We start from the raw sequence: 24,088 nt of genomic DNA, 5'->3' as shown, positions 1-24,088 counted from the left end.
TCCCCCAATGTTTGGGCGCCGACGCTGACTGACAGTGCCAGAATTTTTGGTGCCATATATTCTGCCGTTGGTGTATGGTTTAAAAAGGCGATTATGTGCCGTTTCTGGACATTAAGGCCATTTTCCCCACCACTGTTTGTTTTTTTAAATTGCATGCAGACATTGAAGACTGTTTTTATAAAAACCCTACCTTCACTTAAAGAAATTGGCGCTGGCCTGCTCCCATCCCTGGCCGAAGGTCCTCCATGCCTTTCGGAGCAAATAACTGGAGTTTAAAAGTAAAGCAACCGAAATAAAACTTGCTGTTAGGCCTCTTCCATTGGTGAGGAAAAACTGCAGGCAAATTTAAAACAAATCTTCCCGACCAACCTTTTCCCTCGAAGTTCCAACTCCATCCAAATTGCCAATGATACTTCCAAGGAACATCACCAAAAATGCAGAGTAACCTCTTCACCCAAACGGCAACCACATCAAAATGAGCCTTCCTTCAGAAAACATCCAGGGTAGCCTTTTCCATTCGGAGAGAAACATTTCAACGCAGCCGACCCGACCCGCTGCTATCCCTGACCGAAGCGCAGTGAATTTTCGGTGCACACTGTAAGCTCCACCTACCCCCAAATGGACTCTGGTAGCGCGCTACAAATAGCTTTCATTTCGGCGGGACTGGCGGTTTTTTTTCCCGGCGCTGACCGTGGTAAGAAGACATGCGTGTAAAGGTGAGTGGATGCCAGAAATCTTCATTGGGGAAAATAGGGACCAATGTCTGGGAACCTGCATGAGCTCAAAGCTCAGCTTTCTTGCATATGCAGTCCTGAACCCAAAAACATTGGTGCAAGCATCTCAAACACAGCACGATTGTAGAGGTGAGTTTAATTATACTCTTGAAACTTAATTTAAAAAAAAATCTATCTTTGGGTTACTAATGTTTTCTCCAACTGTAAATACTCCTCTTATTGGCGAAAGCAAGACGATAGCCAAAGTGATTTTCAAAAACTATTTTCAGTTGCATGGTGTTGCTCATGATGCTTCTGCTTTATAAGGACAAGCTACATCGAATGCAAAATATGTTCTGCCAATGTAACAAATTGGAGTTGGGTGAATCCGCATTTAACTGTTTTATCAGTGATTTTTTCAGAAAGAAATGTGCTTGTCAGTTCTGGAATGGAACCAGGAGAGAGGAGTGTCATGCAGATACACTGTCATGGGGAGATGTTGGAGGAGAATTGAATGACCAATGGTATCACAGGCAGCACAAAGATGAGAAGAGTGAGTGACAGACAAATGTGGTGATGGATAATGTCAATAATGATTTTGACAAGAGCAGTCTCTGCTGTTGGTAGGACAGAAATTAGATTATAGGGTCTCAAATAGGGAGTAGTGGGAATTCTGGGCATAAGGGAAAGTTGCAAGGCAATAAAGAATTCCAAGATTTGTAAGAAGAATGGAAAAATTGACCGGGTGATGATTTGAGAGGGTGTAATGGTTTAAGGTAGGCTTTTTGAAGTGATGCCAGAGGATCGAAATCATGTTGATGTTGGCAAGTATGATTTTATTTGAATTGTGCGGAGAATTTCTAACCTTTTTGAGACTTCATTTTAAACCTGCAACTTCTAGTTTCATTAATCTGTTGATAGCTACATCGCCTAAGTCCTTTAGCGTTTCAAAGAGCTGTTGCAAATCACTTTTTTTTTTCTCCAGTGATGAGTTCAGCTCTGCAAGTTTCTTCTCATAACTTAGCACCTGTAGCCATTAATTTATTGTCCTTGCTCTTCTCTGAACCATTTTCCATTGCATCTGTGCAGGTAGGTAAAGCCAAAAAAAGGACCAAAAGCATTTTGGATTTTATAAATGGGGACATAGAGTACGAGAGTAAAGTAAAGAAGTAATGATTTATGAAACAAAACATTAGTTAGGCCACAGTTAGAGTACTCTGCACTTTGGATGCCTCATTATAGAAAGGACATTAAAGTCAAAGAGAGCATAGATTTACCAGGATGCTGCTGGGAACGGGGAAACTATAGTGATGAGATACTTGGTATATTTCCACTGGAGGAGAGAAAACCAAGAGAAAATGAGAATTTTTTAAAATTATGAAGATGAATTGGGAAAGACTATGTCCTCTGGTTGGGGAGTTGGTGATGAGAGATCATCTCGCAGAGAGGAGTTAGCAGTTTTTTTTTTATGCGGTGGGTTGTTGGTGTATGACTGCTTTTCCCCAGAGTGGTTGAAGCAGAGACAATTGCAGCCTTTAAGAAAAAATTGAATAAATATTCTACGTAGAAGTAGATTGGGGTAATGGGGAGAGTGCAGGGCAATGCAATTGGGTTTGGATCATTCCAGCAAAGGACCAGCACAGATCTCGTGGGCTGCATGGACTTCTGTGCTGTAGACTTCTTTGGTTCTTTAAAGGTTGAGTCCCCAATTTGTGCTCAATTATGTAAGTGTTGTCTTACTGGTGACCGATACAAGGTTAGACTAATTTTGCTTTTTAGTTCAAGTCCTTGAAGTGTATCCTGGTATTTGATTACCTTAGTTCAGAATAGCAGTAAGTGTTCCTTCAGTGTGACCAATGTCACTCAATTTCTTTTCCTTTTCCATCTGTGCTAATTGTTTTTAAAAAAAAAATAGAATCCCCATTACATTCATTTTTATGTTTATTTCTTTTTCCAGTGTGTAATAACTTGCACATAGCCAGCTGTGCATCCTTAAAAATGTTGCTTAAATAACAGAAAAGCTAGAAAATGCCGAGCTTCTCAGACGGAGCTTTGCTTTTTCTATACCAAAGCTCATTTTCAATATAAACACTCTCATTTGCTGTTTAATTCCATAGGTTTTAATCTTATCTAAGTATTACATATAGAACTTTATGAAAATTCCTTTTCACTTATAGCCTTTGGTGAGCCTGCCTCTCCTGATTTAGTTACCTCACCAAAGGATTCCAGACTAATTTCAAACAGTTGAGTCTGCATTACTGTTTCAATTTTTTGGAGTTCCTGGTGGGTATGGTCCTCAAAATTTTGAATGTGATGCATTGGTTCCATACGAGTGCATTTGTATAGTGCCTTTTAATGTAGAAAAATATCCCACGGTGTTTGAAAGAGGCATAAGGAAAGAGTTAGGTTGAGCCAAAGAAAGAAAGATTAGCTTGGCTTAGGGCGTTTTAAGGAAGGTCTTAATGGTGGAGAGACAGAGGGGTTTAAGCTGGAATTCCAGAACATGGGGGCTTAAGTGGCTGAAGGCTACTCCATCTCCTGGTGGAAGTCTCCTTAGTGAGTTCATGTCATCCCATGTTGGGTATGTTATGCAACCTCTCCTCTGACCAAGCTCCTGGTTACCCTTCTTAATCTTTCTTTTTTGGCTCAGCATCTGTTTTTACTTGTGCTCCTCTGAAGTGCCTTTTTCAACTTTAAAGCCACGACACAAATGTAAGATTGTCGCATTCTGCACTTCAGCATCACTGTTCTTTAGATCTTGTTGTATATGGTAGGCTGTGAATGGCTGACAGGAATGTCCGCTTCGCTCGGTTTCTAGAAGGAACTAGCGGGCCAGCTATATCGATTGTTGGTGGGACTGATTCTCTAGCATTATGATACCAGCTACTAAATTCATTTTGTATCTTGGAGAGTAGAGTGAACAAATTTACAAGCCTACATAAAATAATTAAACTGTTGCATAATAGTAGATTGTGAATCATCTCTCCATTACTTAGGTCATCCTCTATTCGATTGCCCCCTCTCCCTTTCTGAAACTATCTCTGGATTCAGAACCTACAAGTTGTTCACAGAAAAGCCAGGTTCATTCCATTTTCTTAATCTGTTTCTGACCTGTAGAGTGCCCAAAAAGATTGAGTGGGCCTTGTTCTGTAACTTTAAGCAAATCAGATTCCTCAAAAAATAGAGATTTTTTGCTTAGATCCAGGAAAACTTTGAAGAAGGCATTTCGAATCTTTATTGTTTCATTGTGGATTGGGTCATGATTGGCATCGAGAAAACAGTTCAGGGTCTTCACAGCCATCTAGAAGTAGTTCATCAACCTATCTATGCAAAGATGGATTATATGTTACCTAGATCCTCCACTTGAGTGCCCTCCTTGAAACAATCTTTTGCCTGAGAAAATATTCGAGGTCAGAAAATGAGGTGGGTCAAATGAGTTTTCTTCCGTTTGATCCACCTCGCTTATGACTCCCAAGATATCTTGCATTGTAAAGATTTTAACCTTGAACTAGCCAGAGGTAAAGATCAGACAAATTCTGTCACCAAAATGTGGAAAGATTCTCTGCTAGTTACACTTGTATAAAGTTATAGAAAGGTAATACCTTTTAATCTGCATGATTTTTGATTAACCTATTAGCTATTTTTTCAACAGGTTTCTCTTCCATATTTTGATTTGGTCATAGTGAGTTACAATCACCTGCTTTGTGATTGCATTATACATTTTATATGCCCAATCTTATGATATCTGATGAATATAGGAGATGGCTTTTTATTTAAAACAAAAACCATTTTTAGGATGTAAGCATAATTGGCAAGGCCAGCATTTGTTGCCCATCCCTAGTTGCCTTCATGGTGGTGGACCTCTTTCTTGAACCATGTATTATTTATGGTGTTTTATATTACAGAAAATGTTTTTCAAGTTCTTAATTTTTATGACCATACAGATGACTAACAAAAATCTGTAAATAAGGAATTTGTTGAAATTAATTACGTAGAATATAGGAGATACAGCACAGAAACAGGCCATTTGGCCCAAATAGTCTCAGCATATCCTTGAATTCCTTTTTCTCACATGCTCATCTAGTTTCCTTTTGAAAGCATATAAGCTATTTGCCTGAACCACTTCCTGTGGTAGCGAATTCCACATTCTAACGACTCGCTGAATAAAGAAACGTTTCCTTATTTCCCTATTGGATTTATTAGTAACTCTCTTGTATTTATAGCTCCTAGTTTTGGATTCTCCCACAAGTGGAAAAATTCCACATCTACCATGTCCAACCCATTCATGATTTAAAAGACTCGATCAGGTTACCCTGAAGTCTTTTTTCCAAAGGGGAAAAAAGCCCCAACCTGTTCAATCTTTCCCAATAACTACAATCTCTGTTATGGTACCATCCTTGTAAATCATTTTTGCAGTTTCTTCAGTGCCTCTATGTCCTCTTTATAGTATGGAGACCAGAACTGTGCAAGGGATTAATATTACATCACTACTTTGGAATTCTAAATCCCTGGAAATAAATCCCAGTGCTTTATCATTTTTAATTGCTTTGATGACTTGTGATGCTGCTTTTAATGATTTGGTCACCTGTATCCATAGATCCCATTACTCTTCTACCCTATTCAGTTTCGTATTTACTAAGGGTGTAGGTGATGGTTCTATTTTTCCAACCATTTATTTGCCACTTAACTGCCCAGTCTGCAAGTTTTCTAACGTCTTATATTATGTTGTATTCTTCCTAAGTATTTGATATAATCTGCCAATTTGATACTATGTTACTTGTTCCTAATTATTAATGTAAGTTATGAATAACAGTGGTCCCAGCATTGATCTTTATGGAACACCGCTTTCAACCTTCCTCCAATCTGAATAACTACCCTTTTACCCCTACACTCTTTCTTTTTTGTCAATTTGCGATCCATTCTGCCATTTGTCCCCAAACTTCACTTGCCCTAACCTTTGTCATGAGCCTACCGTGTGGTACCTTATCAAAGGCCTTTTAAAAATCCAAGTATATGACCTCTACTGTATTATCCTTGTCTACTCTTTCATTACCTTTTTAAAGAATTGGCTATAAATGTTGCTGATAAGAGCTCTATTTATACTTCAGTTCTCATTGCGCATTGGCCACATTTACAATTCATGTGTAATCATTACTGGTGGAATAACTACAGTGGATTCATATCCCTGACCACAAGTCTGTAGAAAATAAAGTGTACTGAGTGGTACTGGAGTGCTGTGAGTTTTGTTGGTTATAGCATTTGGCTGACTACTTGCATAATGCATGTATAATATTAAGTGTGTGTTGTATCCGTGCTTTAATAATATGCTTATCTAGAAATTAGGAATGCTAGGAAACTAGAAATCAGCAATGCTGGAAATTTGAAGCAAAAATAGAAAACGTTGAAAATGGCTTCTATGGCTCAATGACTTTGTCTAGTAAGTAGCTGAGCTGTATAGATTAAGAAAGTCTTAAATTTGATTTCTGATCTGTGTGTTAACTGATCTCTGCTGAGCTGACAGCAGGGATCAGTTGGTCTCAGTGCTCATGGATTGGGGAGGAGAAAATCGGATTGGAATTCGGTTGTTGATCACGGTCCAAAAATCCCCTGCTGGAAGGGCACTTGTGTAGAAAATTGGGTGATAACATTGACGTCTGGTGTGATGCTCCCTATGGTAAAATTGCTTTCGGATCACCATTGTGGCTTGCACATGGTTAAGCACTACTTGTGCAAGTTGTTGTTGGGCAAGGTTAATATAGGATGCCCAATACCTCTAGAATCCTACCTCATGTAGGAGACGATGCCCGCAGAAGAGAAAATTATAAAGGAAACAAAACATGCTGGAAATACACAGCCGACTAGTTGCCATTTAAAGGACAAGGTGGATTAGGGTTTTAGTGGATGTCTTTATTTGATAAAGGTAAACTTGTCTATTTCTGTTGCTGACTGGCCTGCCTTGAATTTCCAGCATCTTCTGTTTTTATTTCTCACTTTCTAATATAGTGTCATGTATCATGAAATGTGTTTGATTATCATGTCAATGTTTGATGCATTTGACGGTGCAGATTATCGCTTAACATTGGTGCATCAAAAACATTTTGGTTACTTGTGGGATGCATAAACCATGTGAATTGTACAAGCGGGAATATTTACTCCATAGGGTAGTGATGATTTTTAAAAATTCATTCTTGGGATGTGGGCGTCGCTAGTAAGCCCAGCATTTATTGCTCACCCCTAATTGGATAAATTTAATTGATAGCAACTTGATTGGTTTAAGCGGATTGATTATTTGACGAGGTGAATTTACAGGCACAGTGTAACTTCTGTTTCAACCTGTAGCACGATGCAGTATAATCTTTTAGTTGCAAATGGGGTACTGAAGTTGCATGTTCAGCCATGAACTCATTGAATGGCGGTGCAGGCTAGAAGGGCCGAATGGCCTACTCCTGCACCTAGTTTCTATGTTTCTATGTTTCTATGAAGCTCCGTGACCATATGTTGCAATGGGCCAGAACTTAGTTCTGTTTTATATTGGCATTAATTTCTCAACTTTTGTCATTTTTATGCCCATGTGCTCACATAGGAGAGGGATAAAAATAGAAGCAATATTTTTTTTAAATTTCCAATGCAAATTGTTACACAAAGAAAGCTACAATAATACCAGGGGGAAAAAGAGCTTCAGTTGTGACATCCTGACTAACCACTTGATGGCAGTGCTGTGGAGCTTGCCATGTCGTGATGTGTTAACCAAAGGACCCTGGAGATTAGTTAGAAATGAGTAAGAAGGAGCTGTATCATACACACATTGTTTTAAAGATTCCATTGATGAATTCCTTACATTTAGATTTGGTATTTAATATTGCTGAGTGGGTCTGATAAATAAATACACTAAACAATTTTCAGAACAGAGCTTAACTTTTTAAAAAAAAAATAGTGCTTTCTCCCCCCCTCTCCACACTCCTGGGGGAAAAAGTTAGAATTAAAAGGTGGAATCTTTATAGTTTCATCCAGATGTTTCAAACTCTTGGGGGTTTATGTAGAAAGTGCTGCAATGCCAAATCAAAACATCACTTGTGATGAGTTTGTTTGTTGGTTGGAGAAGATTAAATTCACCAAAAAAGTTGGAACATTGAGAAATTGCACATCTTCATTAAATAAATATTCACTAGCGTTGGGAGGTTTTTTAATATTTATGAACAGCCCATTACAAATTACTGAAAATGCTACAGCCATAGATGGAAAGGGGCCTCCCTTAGAAACCTGTAATGCAAAATTCAAGTAACTGTACAAACCTTAAAACCTGTTTCTAAAGTTGTGCTTTACCATATTCATTGTTGAAGATTTTACCGAAAACTGGTACTAAAGAAATGGCACTATCCAAAACAGGTGCATCTTGTGATGGTCAGGAAACCATCCATTCAAATAGCTAAGCAGACCAGGAAGTTAGCAGTGAGTGGGGAATTCTTTTTGAAATTTGTATTGGGCAGTTTTTGCAATTTTTTTACCTTCCACAGTTGCCTTGAGCGTTATCACGGTCGCCTCTTAATTTGGTATTTGCATTGAGAGAACTGTTTAAGAAAGTGTTCTGTTATGCTCAGCACTGCTGCATAAATTGCTCAGACAGTTTCTACAGTTGCTGGATGGAATTTGGAGTTGAGCATGTGTAAGTTTCCACAAGTGCAATTTTAAAGTCACTATTTGTGATGGTCATGCTGGGGAAAACAGCAAAATAGTTGTAAACGGTGACTTTTTTAAATTGCATGCGTGGTAGCAGGTGGGAGTGCTTCAGCAGCTCGGCTTGCTGTCAGCCATGTTTGTTTAGGTTATTAAAGACACAGTTTCAAAACACCAACTTTTAGTTTTGTGTAGCATCTCCGAAAGCAGCATTTATTTTGGAAGTTTGAAACTCCCTGCATACATAATTTTTAGGACTGCCGAATAATTTCCTTAAAAGAAATGTTCTCATTTTTCCACTTGCCTCAACATCCACACTGGTTTCTTGTATATTGTGGGTTTTCTATTTTTCTATTGTATGCTTGGCTTTGTATATCTGCTTTCAGCTTATCTAGTTTTGTCCATGTACTTTACTTGGCATTTAAAAAAAAAATGTACATATGCCTGGCATTTGGGATGAACTAGACCAGTTTGTAGGTTTAGGAAGTTGACAACGTGAGAGACCTGGCTGCTCCTGTACTTTACCCAAAATCGATGTTTCTATTCTGCCATTTTTAACCATACAAAGTGATAACTTATTTTTTAAATTTATTTTTAAGTTGTTGGATATCCTATATTGATGTTATTCTGCTGCTACATATAAGAGAATGGTGATCCAAATTTGAAAATACTGCAATGATGTGTAAATTGTTTCCTTAAATTATGTGCTGTCTAATTTATCACAACAGTAGTTTTATTGGCCCCAAGTTTCCACACGCAGCAAAACAGGCGCCCCTCCAAGCTGCGCGCCCGTTTTTCGCGACGAAAACGGCGCCTGAAAAAAAAACGCGCTATTCTCGAGCGCTTTGCAGCTCGATGTCTGCTTGGCGCGGCGCCTACCACTCGTGCCGATTTTGTAAGTAGGAGGGGGCGGGTACAGTTTAAATTAATTTTTTTCGTGCCGGCAACCCTGCGCGTTGGAGCGTTCGCGCACGCGCAGTCTGAAGGAAACATTGGCACTCGGCCATTTTAAAAAGTGCTGCAGAAAAAGTAAAAATTTGTTTATTGAACCCTTGAAAGGCTTGCATTTTAATTTTCTTGATATTTCTGTGTGTGAGGGAGTGCATTCTGTAATTAAAGATAGACTGTGATAAACTGGACACATGCACTTGTTTGAGACTATTCAAATTCTTTGTAGCTGTTCAATTTTTTAAATTTTTTAATAAAACCACATTGCCCTTCCATGTTCAGCACTGAGGCTTCTTGTAGCTTTCTCCCTCCCTCCCTCCCTTCCCCCCCCCCCCCCCCCCCCCCCCCCGAGGCTTCTTGCAGCTTTCTCCCTCCCTCCTCCTGCTGTCGGTCAGGCCCGACGGCAAACGGCTGCCTCAAGTACTGAGGCTTCCTGCAGCTTTCTCCCTCCCTCCCTCCCTCCCTCCTCCCCCCCCCCCCCCCCTGCCGTCGGTCAGTCCCGACGGCAAACTGCTGCCTGAAAGGCCTGCCTGAAGCACTTTCACACAGGTAGGAACATGGTTTATTTAATCTTTTCTTTGCTTATAAATTTTTATTCAGGTTGGATATATTTGTATAAGTATAACTAAGGATTTATTGTAGAATTTAATGACTTCCCTTCCCCCCCACCTCGTTCCTGACGCCTAATTTGTAACCTGCGCCTGATTTTTTAATGTGTAGACAAGGTTTTTTCAAGCCTACAAAAATCTTCACTTGCTCCATTCTAAGTTAGTTTGGAGTACGTTTTCACTGTGGAAACTTTCAAATCAGGCGTCAGTGGCCGGACACGCCCCCTTGTGAAAAAAAAATTCTGTTCAAAAATGAAACTGTTCTACCTGATTAGAACTGCAGAAAACTTAAATGTGGAGAATTCCGATTTCTAAGATACTCCGTTCTCCACTAGTTGCTCCTAAAAAAAAAAAAAAAAAAAAAAAATCAGGAGCAAATCATGTGGAAACTTGGGGCCATTGTCTTAGTTGAGAAAATGTATTTAAGAAAAGGCAAAAATGATTTTATATATGTGGTGTGTGTGTCTGTATGTATTTATATAGCTTCCAAAGTAGTAGTTGTAGATCTGTTATTAACACTTGGTTAATAGCGCAAGATCAATTAATGTTAGGCAGTGGCATACAGCAATAAAGGCATTAGAATTGAGCACACGCTAATCTGGGGAAGAAGGTGGTATGTGTTAATTTTACTATACAACAGTTGGGGAATAAATTCTTCATTTTAGATAATGGTAAACAAGCCATCTGTAAGATAGTGGATCCTAAATTTGGTAATTGGTTGTAAACCCCCAGCAATTAATTGTGGAAGTAGTCTATGTTTTTAGCCATCCCAATGGAAAGGGAAGAACCCCCTCCCCGTTCCACCCCCCCCCCCCACCCAAAACATTGAGCTAATGCACTGCTTCAGTAGTTTTTTAAAAAAGGACTTGTCCGTTTGCTGCATCAGCTCGCCTGATGCTCTGCAGTCCAATCCCACTTCTCGGAATTCCTCAATCCGTCTACCAAACAGAATATCTGTCTGAAGCATATGCACAGTGGCTCAATTGAATTATCTAACTTTGTAACCCTTCTGAGCGCAAATCCTTCTGAACCTCCTTTTGTGTTGGTTGTACAGCAGCTCAACACTGCACTGACTTCTGCCCATATATACGTCCCTGCTAGACAGAGAGGTTAAAAGTACTACTCTTAATTAACCAAGATAATCTCCTACAATAAAAACTCTTGCATCTCTTTTTGTTCTGCCCAGCATCAATGCTCTAGATTGCCTACTACTACATCTTTAGCTCTGAAAATTAAAAGTGGTAAGGGAGAGTCATGTTTTTAAAAAAAAAAATTATTCTCTTGCTACCACCCTAACCAGTGACTGTAGAAGTTGGTAAGCAACTATTATATTGCATGTGGTATCTTTGAGAATTTTTTACATTTAGTGAAGATGAGTTCTTAATTAAAAATTGATGGGGGGGTGGGGAGAGGGATCTACATGGCATCCACAGAGCCAGTTCATGCATCAATATAGTTTGCACTTAAAATAGTTCACATTAGGGAGATGTAACTTATTGGGCCAGACGTTCCACATTGAAAAATAGCTCCGTTTTTTTGGCGCAATTTGCGAATAACAGCTGATTTTTTTTAATGCCAAAATAAGGCCTAAGTTCGCCAGAAGTTTTTAAAATAACACCGTTTTTAAGGACTGAGCTAAATTTTTTTGCCTTAAAAATAATGCCCGTTCTGCACATGCCCAACACAGTATATACTTGAGGCTCTAAAGTTAAAATGCAGGCGAGGAGATTACTCTGACTGAAAAATTCCTTATTCTCTGCTTTGATGCTGGTGAATGGATATTTAGGCATTTTTTTACTGAAACTTGTTCTGTAAAATAAACATGGCCTGACCACATAGAGTTTTGAATTCAATCTCTTTCCATTCTCTTTCTATTCTCTTTCTATTCTCTCTCTCTCTCTCTCTCTCTCTCTCTCACACTCTCTCTCTCTCCTTTTTCTCTCTCTCTCTCTCTCTCTCTCTCTCTCTGCCTGCCTGCCTTGGTTGGAAATGAGACTGAAATGTCCGTATAGTTTCATGGCCTTGGGCTGCTGCTCTTTACTTCCCCGCTGCCGGTAGTAGTGTTGCCTCCCAGGCAGGGTACTGAGGCCAGTTACGGCCAGTGTGCCTGCTTTGAGGAGGAGGGCAGGAAAATTGCTGCAGTGCAGTATGGCTGACCGTGCAGGCTGAAGAATAAAACAAAATGATCTAAGTTTACATTTTTGAAATTGCTATTTCATAGTCAAAGTAGTCCGTTAACTTTTTAAAAACTCAAATGTTCAGCACATTTTTAAGTAGTTTTTATATAAAATATAGGTTTTATTCCCTTCCAAAGTTTTTAACTTTTAGCTCCGTTTCCCAAGATGGCCCCATTAACGCCGATTTCGATCGGACTTGACTATTAAGGCAAGCTTTTTAAAAATGGTATTTAGCACTGTCTTTAAAAATATCGTTGGGTTTGACCCTGAATGACATCACAAAAACAGTTCTCAAAAAAAAAAAATCAGCCCTTATTTTTTTTTAAGGACCGTGTTACACCACCTGGCGAAATTAGCAAAATGGCCCTAAATAAATCAATTCTTATGGTGGTGAATTTCTAGCCCATCGACTTTAGTTGTTCACCTAATTTGTTATTGAAATAGCAACTGTGCTGAGCTGTGGGATATGACTTTTATCCTGAATGGCACTTACAACACATTTGCTGCTTTGTCATTTGTCACCTTAGCCCACTTGTAGGGTATAAGTTGTATTATATGCTCCTCTTCGTTGCCATCCCTAATACTTTTAGTGCTTCCCTGTTCAAAATGCCACTGCTGTTGGAGAGCTTAGTGAAATTTCTAAATGTGATTTCTGTTTTAAATGAAAAGAGTCTTTATTTTTTCCCCCTCGTCTTTATTACAATTATAATGGTTCATGATTCTCGTGATGCAGACAAGAAAGTACACAATTATCATGGGTTTGAATCCTGATAGTATATGTTGGTACAGAGTGTTATTGTGGCAAATAAAGGTGCTTTGTACTATAATTCTGTACGTAATGGTGAATTATTTGCAACTTTCTGTTTAATTAATTAACATGGTTAAGCATCAGCACAGTACTGCAATTGTAAGGATAAATGCAGAGGAGATATAAAAACTGTACTAGTAGCAGTCCTGATAATTTTGGTCTTTGCTGTGCTAACCTTGTTCAGAATTCTTTCCAAGGCCAGGCATAGATTATACTTCAAGCAAGTAAATCTAGCTTGTCAGGGAGCATGCATTTCACACATTTTTATGATACTGCTACCAGTTAAGTTTTTAAAAAAAAACAACGCTGTGTCTGTGCAAACAAAATACTGTCCTAATTAAAATTGGTTTTGACCTTCGTAATCAATGATGGTTGGTTACTGCAAGCCAAGGGCTGAAAGATGAATTTTTAAAAATTGAGACTAGATACGGCACTGTAGGAGAACTCTTCATTACATGCATTTGATTTAGTGTACAATATTGATTTGTAAGTTTTACTAATGGTACCCTATTTTTTACTAAAGCATTTTAAGTAAAACATATTTTGGTAATATCTATTGGCCATTTCTGCTGGATTTTGTTTGGTTGGTGGAAGGGGGTGAATATTTTTGTTTAAATGGTGAGTACTGATGACTTCATTGAGAGATTTGGCCACAAGGAGTTACCAAGCCTGAGATAGCAAACAAGCTAAATTAACATCCGTAAAGATGGTCATTACCCAGTGTACTACAACAATTCTATCAGTTCAACCATGTATGTTAATTTAGCTTTCTTGTACCGTGTAACCCAGTACTGTTCCAAGGTAGTTCCCATGGTGACATTAAGACTTGCATTTTTAAAAATGGGTTAAAAGTAGCAAATTTCATGTAGTCATCATTTGATTTTGTTTAAAAGAGGAATTGAGGTAATTTTGTATTTAACAACATTGGATTCAGAGAAGGTGATGAGAAACAATGACACAGAAATTATGCCGTGGAATACAAGCAGATGAGCATTTAACTGGCCATCTTAAATTCCCTTCTCCATTATTTTAGTGAATGTGTTAATCTGCCAATGTTTTTGCTAAAATAACAGAGAAATGTTAGACAAAAATGTTAAATATTTGCTCATTGGTATTCCATGGTGTAATTTCAGGGCCAATACTTCTGAAACTATTTTAAATCTGTGTTCAAAGGTCCCAGGTTCGATCTCTGGCCTGTGCTGAATTAAGCTGTTCTCAGTCAGAGCAGCGGTTGTTTTTTTTTGCGGGGGGTGGCGGCTGAGAGAGAAAAAGAAACGACCATGCTCTCGATTGGTTTCTAATGACCCCTGCTGAAAATGTGCATACGTGGATGTTGGGTGAGGCCATGACTGGGCCTTGCTGTGATGCTTTCTGTGGTCGAACAATTTTTTGTCTTAAAGTGGGTACCAGAGGGTGCCCTATGCTTTGGTCCATACTTCAGTGTGAGCAACCACTGGAAAAGAGAGGAGAAATTTAAAAAAATAATAATTTATGAAATCACATATGAATGGAAGAAAACTTGTGATGTGTGCATACTGATATCATCCTATGATGCCTAATTGTTAATATCTAATTTTAAAATTGTTACAATTAACTGGCCCAATCCAACTGTGAAGTAAATGTTGCAAATCTTTATAAATTGTTCAACACTTGACCAATTTTTTGTTTGGCATTTGGCATTTCAAAAAAATGTTGAGGTCAATATGAACAATAGCGATGAATTGTTTCAATCGGGGCTTGTTTTTTAATCAAAGTAGTCGAATTTCCTGGTGCACTTAAGAGAATAATAAATAATCACATCACAGCCTGGAGCTGTAATTGCAGGTACAATTTTGCTGAAAGTGTGTTTTTTTTATCATTATTCAAATTACAATTTGTAAACAATACCAATTTTTTGGAAGTACTAATAATTTTTAATTCTCCCAAAACGAAATCTGTGACTGTAGCAACACCTTAGAATCAAACCAGTATAATTAGACATTTCTGAGATAATTTGTAAGCTATTTCATAGTATGTTTGTTGCTTTTGCTTCTCTCTGTCCTGAGATGGTGAGCAGGCTCCTCAGTCTCTGTTGTGCTGCTCTTGAACTGGCTGTTACGATTTACACAAGGGGTGATGTAGCATATGGGGAAATGACTGACCCTCTTCAGCATCTTCCCCCTGTTGTAAGCATGGACCAATGACTTAGCACTTTGTCAGCTGGGCCAGTGTAGTTAGTTCACAATCATCATTTTTTAAAATCTAGCTCTGAATCTAGAATTACCAAAACATTTGTTTACACAGTTAAACTCAGAAAATGCTGAATATACACAGATCAGTTAACTGAAAAAGGACAAGGCAGTTTGATAGTTTTAAGTAGTAATCCTTTGTTCTGGGTTCTGACGAAAGGTGTCGATCTGCATTACATACTTTTCTTTTTTCAGATGCTGTTTAGACCTATTTTTAGTCTTTATTTTTATTTCAGATTCCAGCATTTGCAGTAGTTTTCTTTTTATCTCCTATGTTTACACAATCCAATCGTTATGCATTTTTCAGAACACTTGTATTTAATCTCAAAAAAACTGCATAATTTGCATTCTTGTGTATTTCTGTGAGCAATTAAATTAACTATTTTGTGGTAACTTGATGAGTAGTAGTATTGGAATATTCATTTCATTAACTTCTTGAAATTTGCACGTGGACTATTTGGTACTTAAAAAGAACCGTTGTATTTAGGGTCATACGTAAACCGTTTTAATATAACTAGAAAATTCGCAAATTGAAATATTGTCATGCTGCATGTTTATATTCAAGCAATCTAATAAATATTTGAGATATTCTATAGAGTAATATCAATTCTATACAAAAAAAGTGATCCTATTTACTAGTGCACTTTCGGCTACAGAGTACAAAACACTGAGGCTTAGATGGTTGAATTCCTTGTATTTTTACGCAGTCATTTTTTGACTTGCATTGCTAACAATAAAATTGGCACAATTTTCTAAAACAAGATGTGCGCAGGTCGCATGATCCCCATAAGTTATTAAAATAGAAATTGTAGGGAATATGTGTGCTATAAACCAGCAATATCAGGAGAGAATTCCAACAATTTGCTCTACATGAACTGTGCGGGTGCAAAGGGACTAGTGAATATTTTTCATTACTTTCAAAGAATTCTGATTTTAATTTCAAAATTTAAGTTGAAAGGTATTTAAAGTTTAATACTCTCCAAGAATACATAAACCATATTTGTTCAAAATTTTGTTCTTAATAGCAAATATTCAGATTCCAAGATTGATTTGAAATTTAAATGGTAGCCTAAATATTTTAGTTGCTTCAGATACAATCAGTTCTCCAAATGATTCTTGTAAGATTATTTTTAATGTCACTCATCCCATTTTTTTTGAGGTCCTTTCTTGTGCTGTTCCTTTTTTTAGTATAAATTGTTAAAGCATGTTGGAGCAGAAGTGTTGAACATGACTAAATGTTCAGATAACACTTGTCGTACTATTGTGTGTTAATGTCAGTCTGTTATTTTGGGAGTCAAATTTTGGTTTAAACTGAAAACATTTACAGTATTGATGTAAATTTATATTTCAGAATTCTTGAATGAGCCAGTTTTTTTTGGAACTATGTCTGCTATGGGTAACATTCCCCCTAAAATTAGTAAGACATTTAAATATGGATTTGAAAGTGCAATGGGAGAACATTGCAGAAAAATTGTAAAGTGCTGCATCATGCTTAATATTACCAAGATGAAGATTTACGCAAGCTTCTATTTTTACTGTTTCCTCCTTTTTTGAGAATTAGTTTAGCATTTTTCTTTTATATAAAAAAAAATCGGAATTTAATTTATTCTGTGACAAAATCCATCTTGCAATTTGTTTATAGAAACCTTTTTGGGGAGAATAATTTTCATCTATTGAAGTTCTGTAAAATGTAAATTTGAATTGTACTGAAATATATATGCTATGCTAGTATCTTGGACAGATAATTGTAAACACAACTGTACAGCATAAGATAATGCAGCAAGACTAATTAGCTAAAGCGCTATAATTTGTGGTATTTTCCAATTTAAGTTTTAAAATTGAACATTTTGTGCAATAACTTGTATTGATTTTGGGATTGCAAAATTGCTGGCTTGATTTTGTTTCGTGTTGTGCAGATGTTGTATGCAAATCTTCTAATTACTGGCTTGTGTTAAAAGCTAAAGTGTATGCAACGGTCTCACTTGTGAAGGTTGAGGTCTCTCTTTGACTGAAGAGGATAGAGTGCTGCTAGAAATATTAATGCTTGTATGCAGGTTTTTTTTTAAATCCAGTGCGGCAATATACAAAGGTTGCATAAGCAGAGTCTCCGTCTCCATGCAAGCAGGTGCCTCTGTTGTTGAGTAGTATCATGTTATTAACCTGGTGTGTTCCCCTCCCTGTTCCTTTTCTTCACTGTTGAACAAGGCCCTTATCCAGAAGGTTTTATAGAAAGTATACTGACTTTTTTGTGTTGCAGTAGTTCAGAGAAGTGAAAAAGAAAAGGAAGTCAAAACCAATGACTGTTTAGTCATGTGCAGCTGAGTGCATAACGTGGCTGTTGCTCGTGTTGCTCAAATTACATTGCCCGAGGAGCTGCACTGGGTCCGCTGTCTTCCTCGATCATAACACTATGCTAAGAGCCTTATATATTTCTGACAAAGTCGACTTTGTATTTTTGCAGGATGCTTCATCTGCAGACATCAGGAAAGCCTATCGGAAAATGTCTTTGATCTTGCACCCGGACAAGAACAAAGATGAAAATGCAGAAATTCAATTTAGACAAGTAAGGGCAGCCTTTTATTTAGTTTATTTATTGTACCTTTTCTATATTTAGTATTTTTGTTTAAACATTTTGATCTTTTTTGTTTTCAGTTAGTGGCTATCTATGAAGTTTTGAAAGATGAAGAAAAAAGACAGAGGTATGATGATTTATGAAGCCCTTTAAAATGCATATTCTCTTTGGAGTTGGCTATCCATAATCTTGAATTAGTTGAATGATAAAAGGCACAGTAACTTGTTTTTATAGAGTTTGTTCAGATATAATAGTGATTGTTTTTGTTCACTGGTTAAATACATTCTTGAAATTAGTGTGTCAGTAATAAAACTGCATGCTGTGATTTATGGTGAATAATGAAGCTACTCTTTATTGCTGTTTAGCTTGCTGTCGGTGTACATGCACAAATACTACTGTAGAATACAACTAGGCTTTGATATTTTTATATGATTAAATCCTTGTAACACACGTGATACTAATTTCACACGTGTGTGTGTGTGTGTGTGTTAAAAGCTTGAGAGAGCTATACTCTTTCTCCGCTTCCACTGCCTCCCTGCCACTAGAGCTATAAATCTGCCCTATTCTGGCATTTCATGGCAAGTACTGCATTTATGATCTGCTATATTGAATTAAAGTGGTAAGACTGTCGTCTTTTTTTCTCCCATAGCAATTTGGCAAATGTATTATTGTTTTATATTGATTCAGGATGCTAATTATTTATTTGCACTATTTCCTGGATGAAAGTAGTAGTATTTGGAGGTTAGATGACCATAAGCATTTAATAGTTAATCCCGGTATAGAGGATTTTTAAGATGTTGACCAGTCACCTCTGGAGAATTGCGAATAGCTTATGCGACCTCTGTTACCAATACTCCTTGTTACAATATTACATTTTTTTTTAATTCACAAATACATTAAACTTATTCATTTGTGGGAAGGACTATTATAATTTGCTCATGAGGCAAGAACTTGTGTGGGAGGTGATTGATTGGATATAATTGGGTTGTAGTAGACACAAGCTGGTTTTATACTGCTGCTGCTTTAGGTCAGATTCCACGACCTGGCTTTAAATGTTTACACTTCTAAATCTATCTCCCTATCCAAGTGTAGATTTGTTTTTTTGAGGGCCTGCGAGTCTGGCGGGATAAGGAAGCTGTATAAACCCCGGAAGCCAGCATGCATGCTTGTCTCCTGAAATCCAACCTTAAACAGCGTAGTATCAAGATGGCAAGAATATCGTGCTTCATATTATTCAATTTTTACTTATCCAATAGTTTATTCAGTGGTTTTTAATATAACTTTTTAAATCTAGAAGTTTGGAAAAATAAAACTTTTATCTTAAATTAAGTGTAGTCATCTAATATTTTCCTTTAATAATTATTTAAAATTCTTATTTGCCTAGCTTTGTATATAGTATTTTTCCCACTGCATTTTTGTTTAATTGTATAGTCAAATTCCAAAATGAAAGATCTATTAACTGCAGTTTTTTTTAATTGACTGCAAATATATTAGAGCAGGTCTAAGGAGAAAACTTGCAAATGCTGGCAATCTGAAATTATTAATAGAAAATGCTGGAAATGTACAACATGTCCGTCAGCATCTGAAAAGACAGGTTAATGTTTCAAGGCTTTATCAATGCTGTGATGAAGGATGTTGGCCTGAAACCTGCCTTCTCTTTTCAAATTAGTGTTTAATCTGCTGAGTATTTCCAGCATTTTATTTTTATTTGGTATAATAGACCAATGGACTGCTGAGTCTTCAGGAATAAAGAGTAACTGGTATTTTATGATCTGAATTAAAGAAGGGAAATTACATGGCAACTGACCTATTAAGCCATTTAAAAAAAAATGCAACACAACTGTGCTTTTTAAATAACTACCTAATTTTTTCATGTGTAAATTGCAGAAATTTTCCGAGTACATATTCTTAAGGTTTCCAAAAGTACATTTTTTTTCTATTTGCGAGAGGACTAGTGAGTAGACATTTTAATGTGTGTGTGTGTCGATGTATATACAGTATGTGTGTTGGAAGACGTGCTGCTTTATAATGAGTTATAAGCCAAGCATGATACTTGCAGGGAGTGCATGCTATATATGCAGTACTTCTGATATATTATGGATCGATACATCATGTAATTTTGTTTTGAAACTCTTTTCCCCCCATCTGTGGGGAAACAATTAGCTTCTCTTTACTGACTCCCCAGAAAGACATAGTTAAGATCATGACATCTGCATGAGGCAGATAATCTGAGTGAATCTATATCCCCCAACACTGTAGCACCTAATTTTCTTGCCATTAAATAATTGTAATGAGACCAGTTTCAATTTAAAATGTTTGCTTATTACCCATAAGCTTCAAGGATAATTGCGTATAAATTTACAAGCATACATATGGAAAAGAACGATGGGAAAAGACCATCTGTTCCATAAAAGCCATCCCATTCAGAATTGGGCAGCCTTGTACAAATTGACTCCCCGTGCCACCCCCCACCCCAGCACCCCCTACGATCATGCATTCTCCTGGGACAGGGAACAAAAATCTCAGGTCAATTTAGGAAAAAACTCATGGAAATTCCTGTCCGATCCCCAAAGGCAGGCAAGGAAGCCCCAAGAGACCAGAGTAACTCATGAGTTTTGCTAATCCCAGCTACCCTTATTATAGCATGAAATGTCCCTTCTCAGGAACTTGCCCAGCTCCCTTTTTGAGGGTCTGTAGGGAATCCATACTTACTGAATGTTGAGGTAATCTGTCACAGAGGCCGATGACTCTCTGAAAAGAAATACTTCTTGTCATTTAACCACTTAGCTGATATATTTTATACTTGTGTTCCCTTGTTCTCCCATCCCTATTTAGCTCAAACAACCTTTCCAACTGGACAGCATCTATTCCCTTCATCATTTTAGGTAACAAGATTGGCTAGCATTTATATAATAACAACAACATTAGGTTATAGAGCTTGGTTAACATTTATATAGAGCGTCTCGTGCAGAAAGATATCTGGGAATTTTGTTTCATAAATAAATTAAATTTTTCTGTTGTGAATCAAACTGAAGTCTCCGTTTTTCAAAGTCCATTTTACTTTCAGGCAAATTTAAGTATTTAACTTAAGTTTAGCAGTTGCAATAAATCCTTTTTCTGAAAAAAATACATTATACATTATACATAGTAATTGATTCTTAGCTGGAATTTATGCTTGGGATTATTCTAATATAAAGAGTGACAGCATTGTTAACTTTAAATATTGCACAATTCTGATATTTAGAATTAACAGAATTTAAAATGGCAATGTTACCTTTTTATATTAAGAACAAGAGAAAAACAAAAAAAAATTGATCAGCATAAAATATGCTAGAAAGAGCTTTTACTTGTGGCAGGAATTGTATTCCATCACCAGGAGGCAGTATTCAATACAAATTTGACAGCAATAGCAATGGGTTATGAAATGAATTTGAGTGGTCATTTTGTGAAGTATGTGCTTCAACATGCATTTTAATAAAATGTTTAATGCTTTCCACTTTAGCCAGAATGTTTGTACATATCTACTGTACACTGTTTTAAAAAAAAAACCCTAACCCTTAATCCCTAAATGTGCTGCATTAAACTTTCTCTCTTGTGCTGAGACATTTGTACAATACTTGTATGTAGTACAGTCCTTTACACTTCAGAAGGCCAGATTTTGCTGGAGCATGGCATCTTGCAGCATACCACATGAGTGAGGCATGTTAAGTTTTTTAAAAAAATTTGCGCACAAAGTTGCTGGAAGTGCGAGCTGATAACAGCGCACGAGGGCAACATGGTATCTGGGACTTTGGTGAACAACTTGGACAAACAGTGTATCTCCTTAGCCAAAGAAGTACTGAGAAGGAGGGTGAATTCAATGTCAAATTGGGCACAGACCGAGAAATCGAGAATAAAGGAAAAAAAAGATTGTATTAAGAGAGGGAGAAAAAAAAAGTGACGGAAAGAAAAAAATAAGCAAAAAGAAATTAAAGATGTAAAATTTGACATTTAAAAAAATCTCCTAAAACAATTTACAACTTGAAGGAATGAGACTCCACACTTTTTTTAAAATAATTGTTAACTTTCTGGACAAAAAAGGTTGATGGGCAATCATTAACAATTATCATGATGTTGAGAGTTCTTGCTCTGCTGACTACTAGACTTAACTTTCTGTGGCGCGATTGATGTGAAACTGCAGCAACTTCATGAAAATCACGGGGAAGCTAAGTGCGTGATGGCGTTTTCGCAACCTGTGGCGATTCATGGGACGCCTCTTCCCTGCAACGCCTCTTCCCTGCGACAAGTTGCTGGCCGATTTGTGCATTCATTCAGGCGCCATTATTTTTTCAGCAAAATCTTGCCCATGGTGTTTATTCAAAATCAACAGGATTGACAAAGTAGTGTGATACCTTTTAATTGGATCAACACAAGTTTAAACATGAAAGCTATTCAGATTAAGCCTGCGGAAACTAAAAATCCCAAACCATTTTCTATCTGCAATTGTACTCATTCCTTTTAACCCAATTCTAGTGATAAGATTTCTGTGTAGCAAATTGTAACTTTTTGCGTAACATTTTTCTAAGAACTGTATATAGTTATAAAGTGAATATGATGGCAAAAAGGTTTTAAACTGGAGTTCCAGAAACTTGTGTATATGTATGTGCATGTATAATTTATTCAATCCTGTCTCATGAAATGGATCAATAACATGACTTGCAAATCAAAACTATTGTTGCGGAAATCTGCCAGTTCCATCTGCTCTGTTGTTATAGCTGGAAAAGCACAATCATTTTGATAGCTAAAGAATTCCTTTTCGGAGCTTTTTTTTTTGCTCCTTTCCTGCTAATTCTTGCTAAGGTACATGGATAATGATATCCCTCTGATATCTTCCCTGAATAGCTGTTCCTGTTTTGTTGGAAGGCTATTTCACCGCGGAGGGCATTACAGTCAAAGCCAGATGCATACATGAGCATTTTCTAGCATGTCACTGGATAGTAAACCCCCCCTGTTTGGTTGTCAAGGGCACTGAGCCCACCTGTTCTAATGGAGAACTAAGTTAGAATTTGACCTGGTAGCATTTTGGCTTTGTACCTTATCGTGCGTGCATTTACCCACGAAGGCACTGAGATACCTGATCAATGGGCCTGAATTTACTGCCCCTACGGGCACGTATGAAGTCTGCACGCACTCTTAGGAACTGCGTAAGTTCTGGGTTTTGGGGCATGTGAAGTGCATGCTGGAAAATTAAAGGCAATTTGTACAGAAGCAACATTCTATAAAAATATACTCGGAAGGAAAAGGGCCTCCGCGGGCGGAGAGTTGGGCTAATTGCCCAACTCCTGCCCAGCAAATGTTCCTCAAATTCTTACGCCTGGTAAGAGTTTAAAAAAAAATACAAAAATAAAATGATATCACTCATATGTTTAAAAACCCAGCCCATTAAGGTAAGTTTATTTTTAGCCCTGTTAAAACATATTAAAAACATTTAAAAATAAATTTTTGTATAATATTTAAATTACATTTTAATTCATTTTAAATATATAATGTATTTTCTTAAAATTATTTAATGTGTTTGGGGGTATTCCCATTCATACTTACAGCAGTTCCATAGAAATGGAACTCACCAAGTATGAATGGGAATACCCCCATTTTGATAGATTCGGCCAGCCCATGTGATCCCAGTGATGTGTACGAAGCGGATACGCTGCTGGAATATGTGGGCCTCTGCGCAGGCCTTCGCATAGGGGCCCAGAAACAGAAGTCTCCGTACCGCCAGGTACTTTGGTAAAAAAAATTTTGAGGTCGGCGACATCCGCCCACGAGAAGACTCCGACTGCAAATTCTGGGCCAATACTCTGCTATTGTATCGCTGATTTTACAGAATATGTTCTGAAAAATATAGGCAGTATATTTTTGTAGAATGTTGCTTCTGTACAAATTGCCTTTAATTTCCAGCTGTATTAAATCTTGTGTATGGTGCACATTTTCAGTGCCAGTATTTTCAGTAATTCTTTTTATGCCAACATATGGAATAGAATCTGTTTATATAAACATTTATAATGAGAATCTACCTGTAAACATTTCACTGACATTTTGATGAGCCAATTAAATCTATTGTTGCTTTTTGGAAAGAATTTTGTCTGCCATTTTTTTCCCGTGAAATTACTGGTCCAAAAATAAGAGTTTGTAACAAAATATACATTACATGGTATTTACAGCACAGAAACAGGCAGTTTTCTCTCAAAACTTGGAAATGGTAAATGATGTAATCTTTGCTAGTTTATGGTAATTTATATTTATTAAATACTGTGTACACCTCCAGCTGAATTAATTTCCCATTTTGCATGTCCAATGTGTGCTGCATGGTCAGAAGCAGAA

The 24,088-nt window shown here is 37.2% G+C and overlaps 1 protein-coding gene across 2 annotated transcripts in view; it reads left to right on the top strand.

Annotated features, from left to right (window-relative positions):
• The window catches only part of dnajc1 (DnaJ (Hsp40) homolog, subfamily C, member 1), a 345,901-nt gene that overhangs the window by 50,039 nt on the left and 271,774 nt on the right, over positions 1-24,088 (top strand). For both annotated transcript variants that reach the window (XM_070881402.1, XM_070881401.1), the window contains exons 2-3: positions 17,618-17,719; positions 17,809-17,855. In XM_070881402.1, coding sequence (XP_070737503.1) covers positions 17,618-17,719; positions 17,809-17,855 — 149 coding nt within the window. The remainder of the gene's footprint in view (positions 1-17,617; positions 17,720-17,808; positions 17,856-24,088) is intronic.

Source organism: Pristiophorus japonicus, chromosome 5 (assembly GCF_044704955.1).
Source record: "Pristiophorus japonicus isolate sPriJap1 chromosome 5, sPriJap1.hap1, whole genome shotgun sequence".
Taxonomy (NCBI): domain Eukaryota; kingdom Metazoa; phylum Chordata; class Chondrichthyes; family Pristiophoridae; genus Pristiophorus; species Pristiophorus japonicus.
This window is presented reverse-complemented; position numbering and strand designations above follow the sequence as displayed.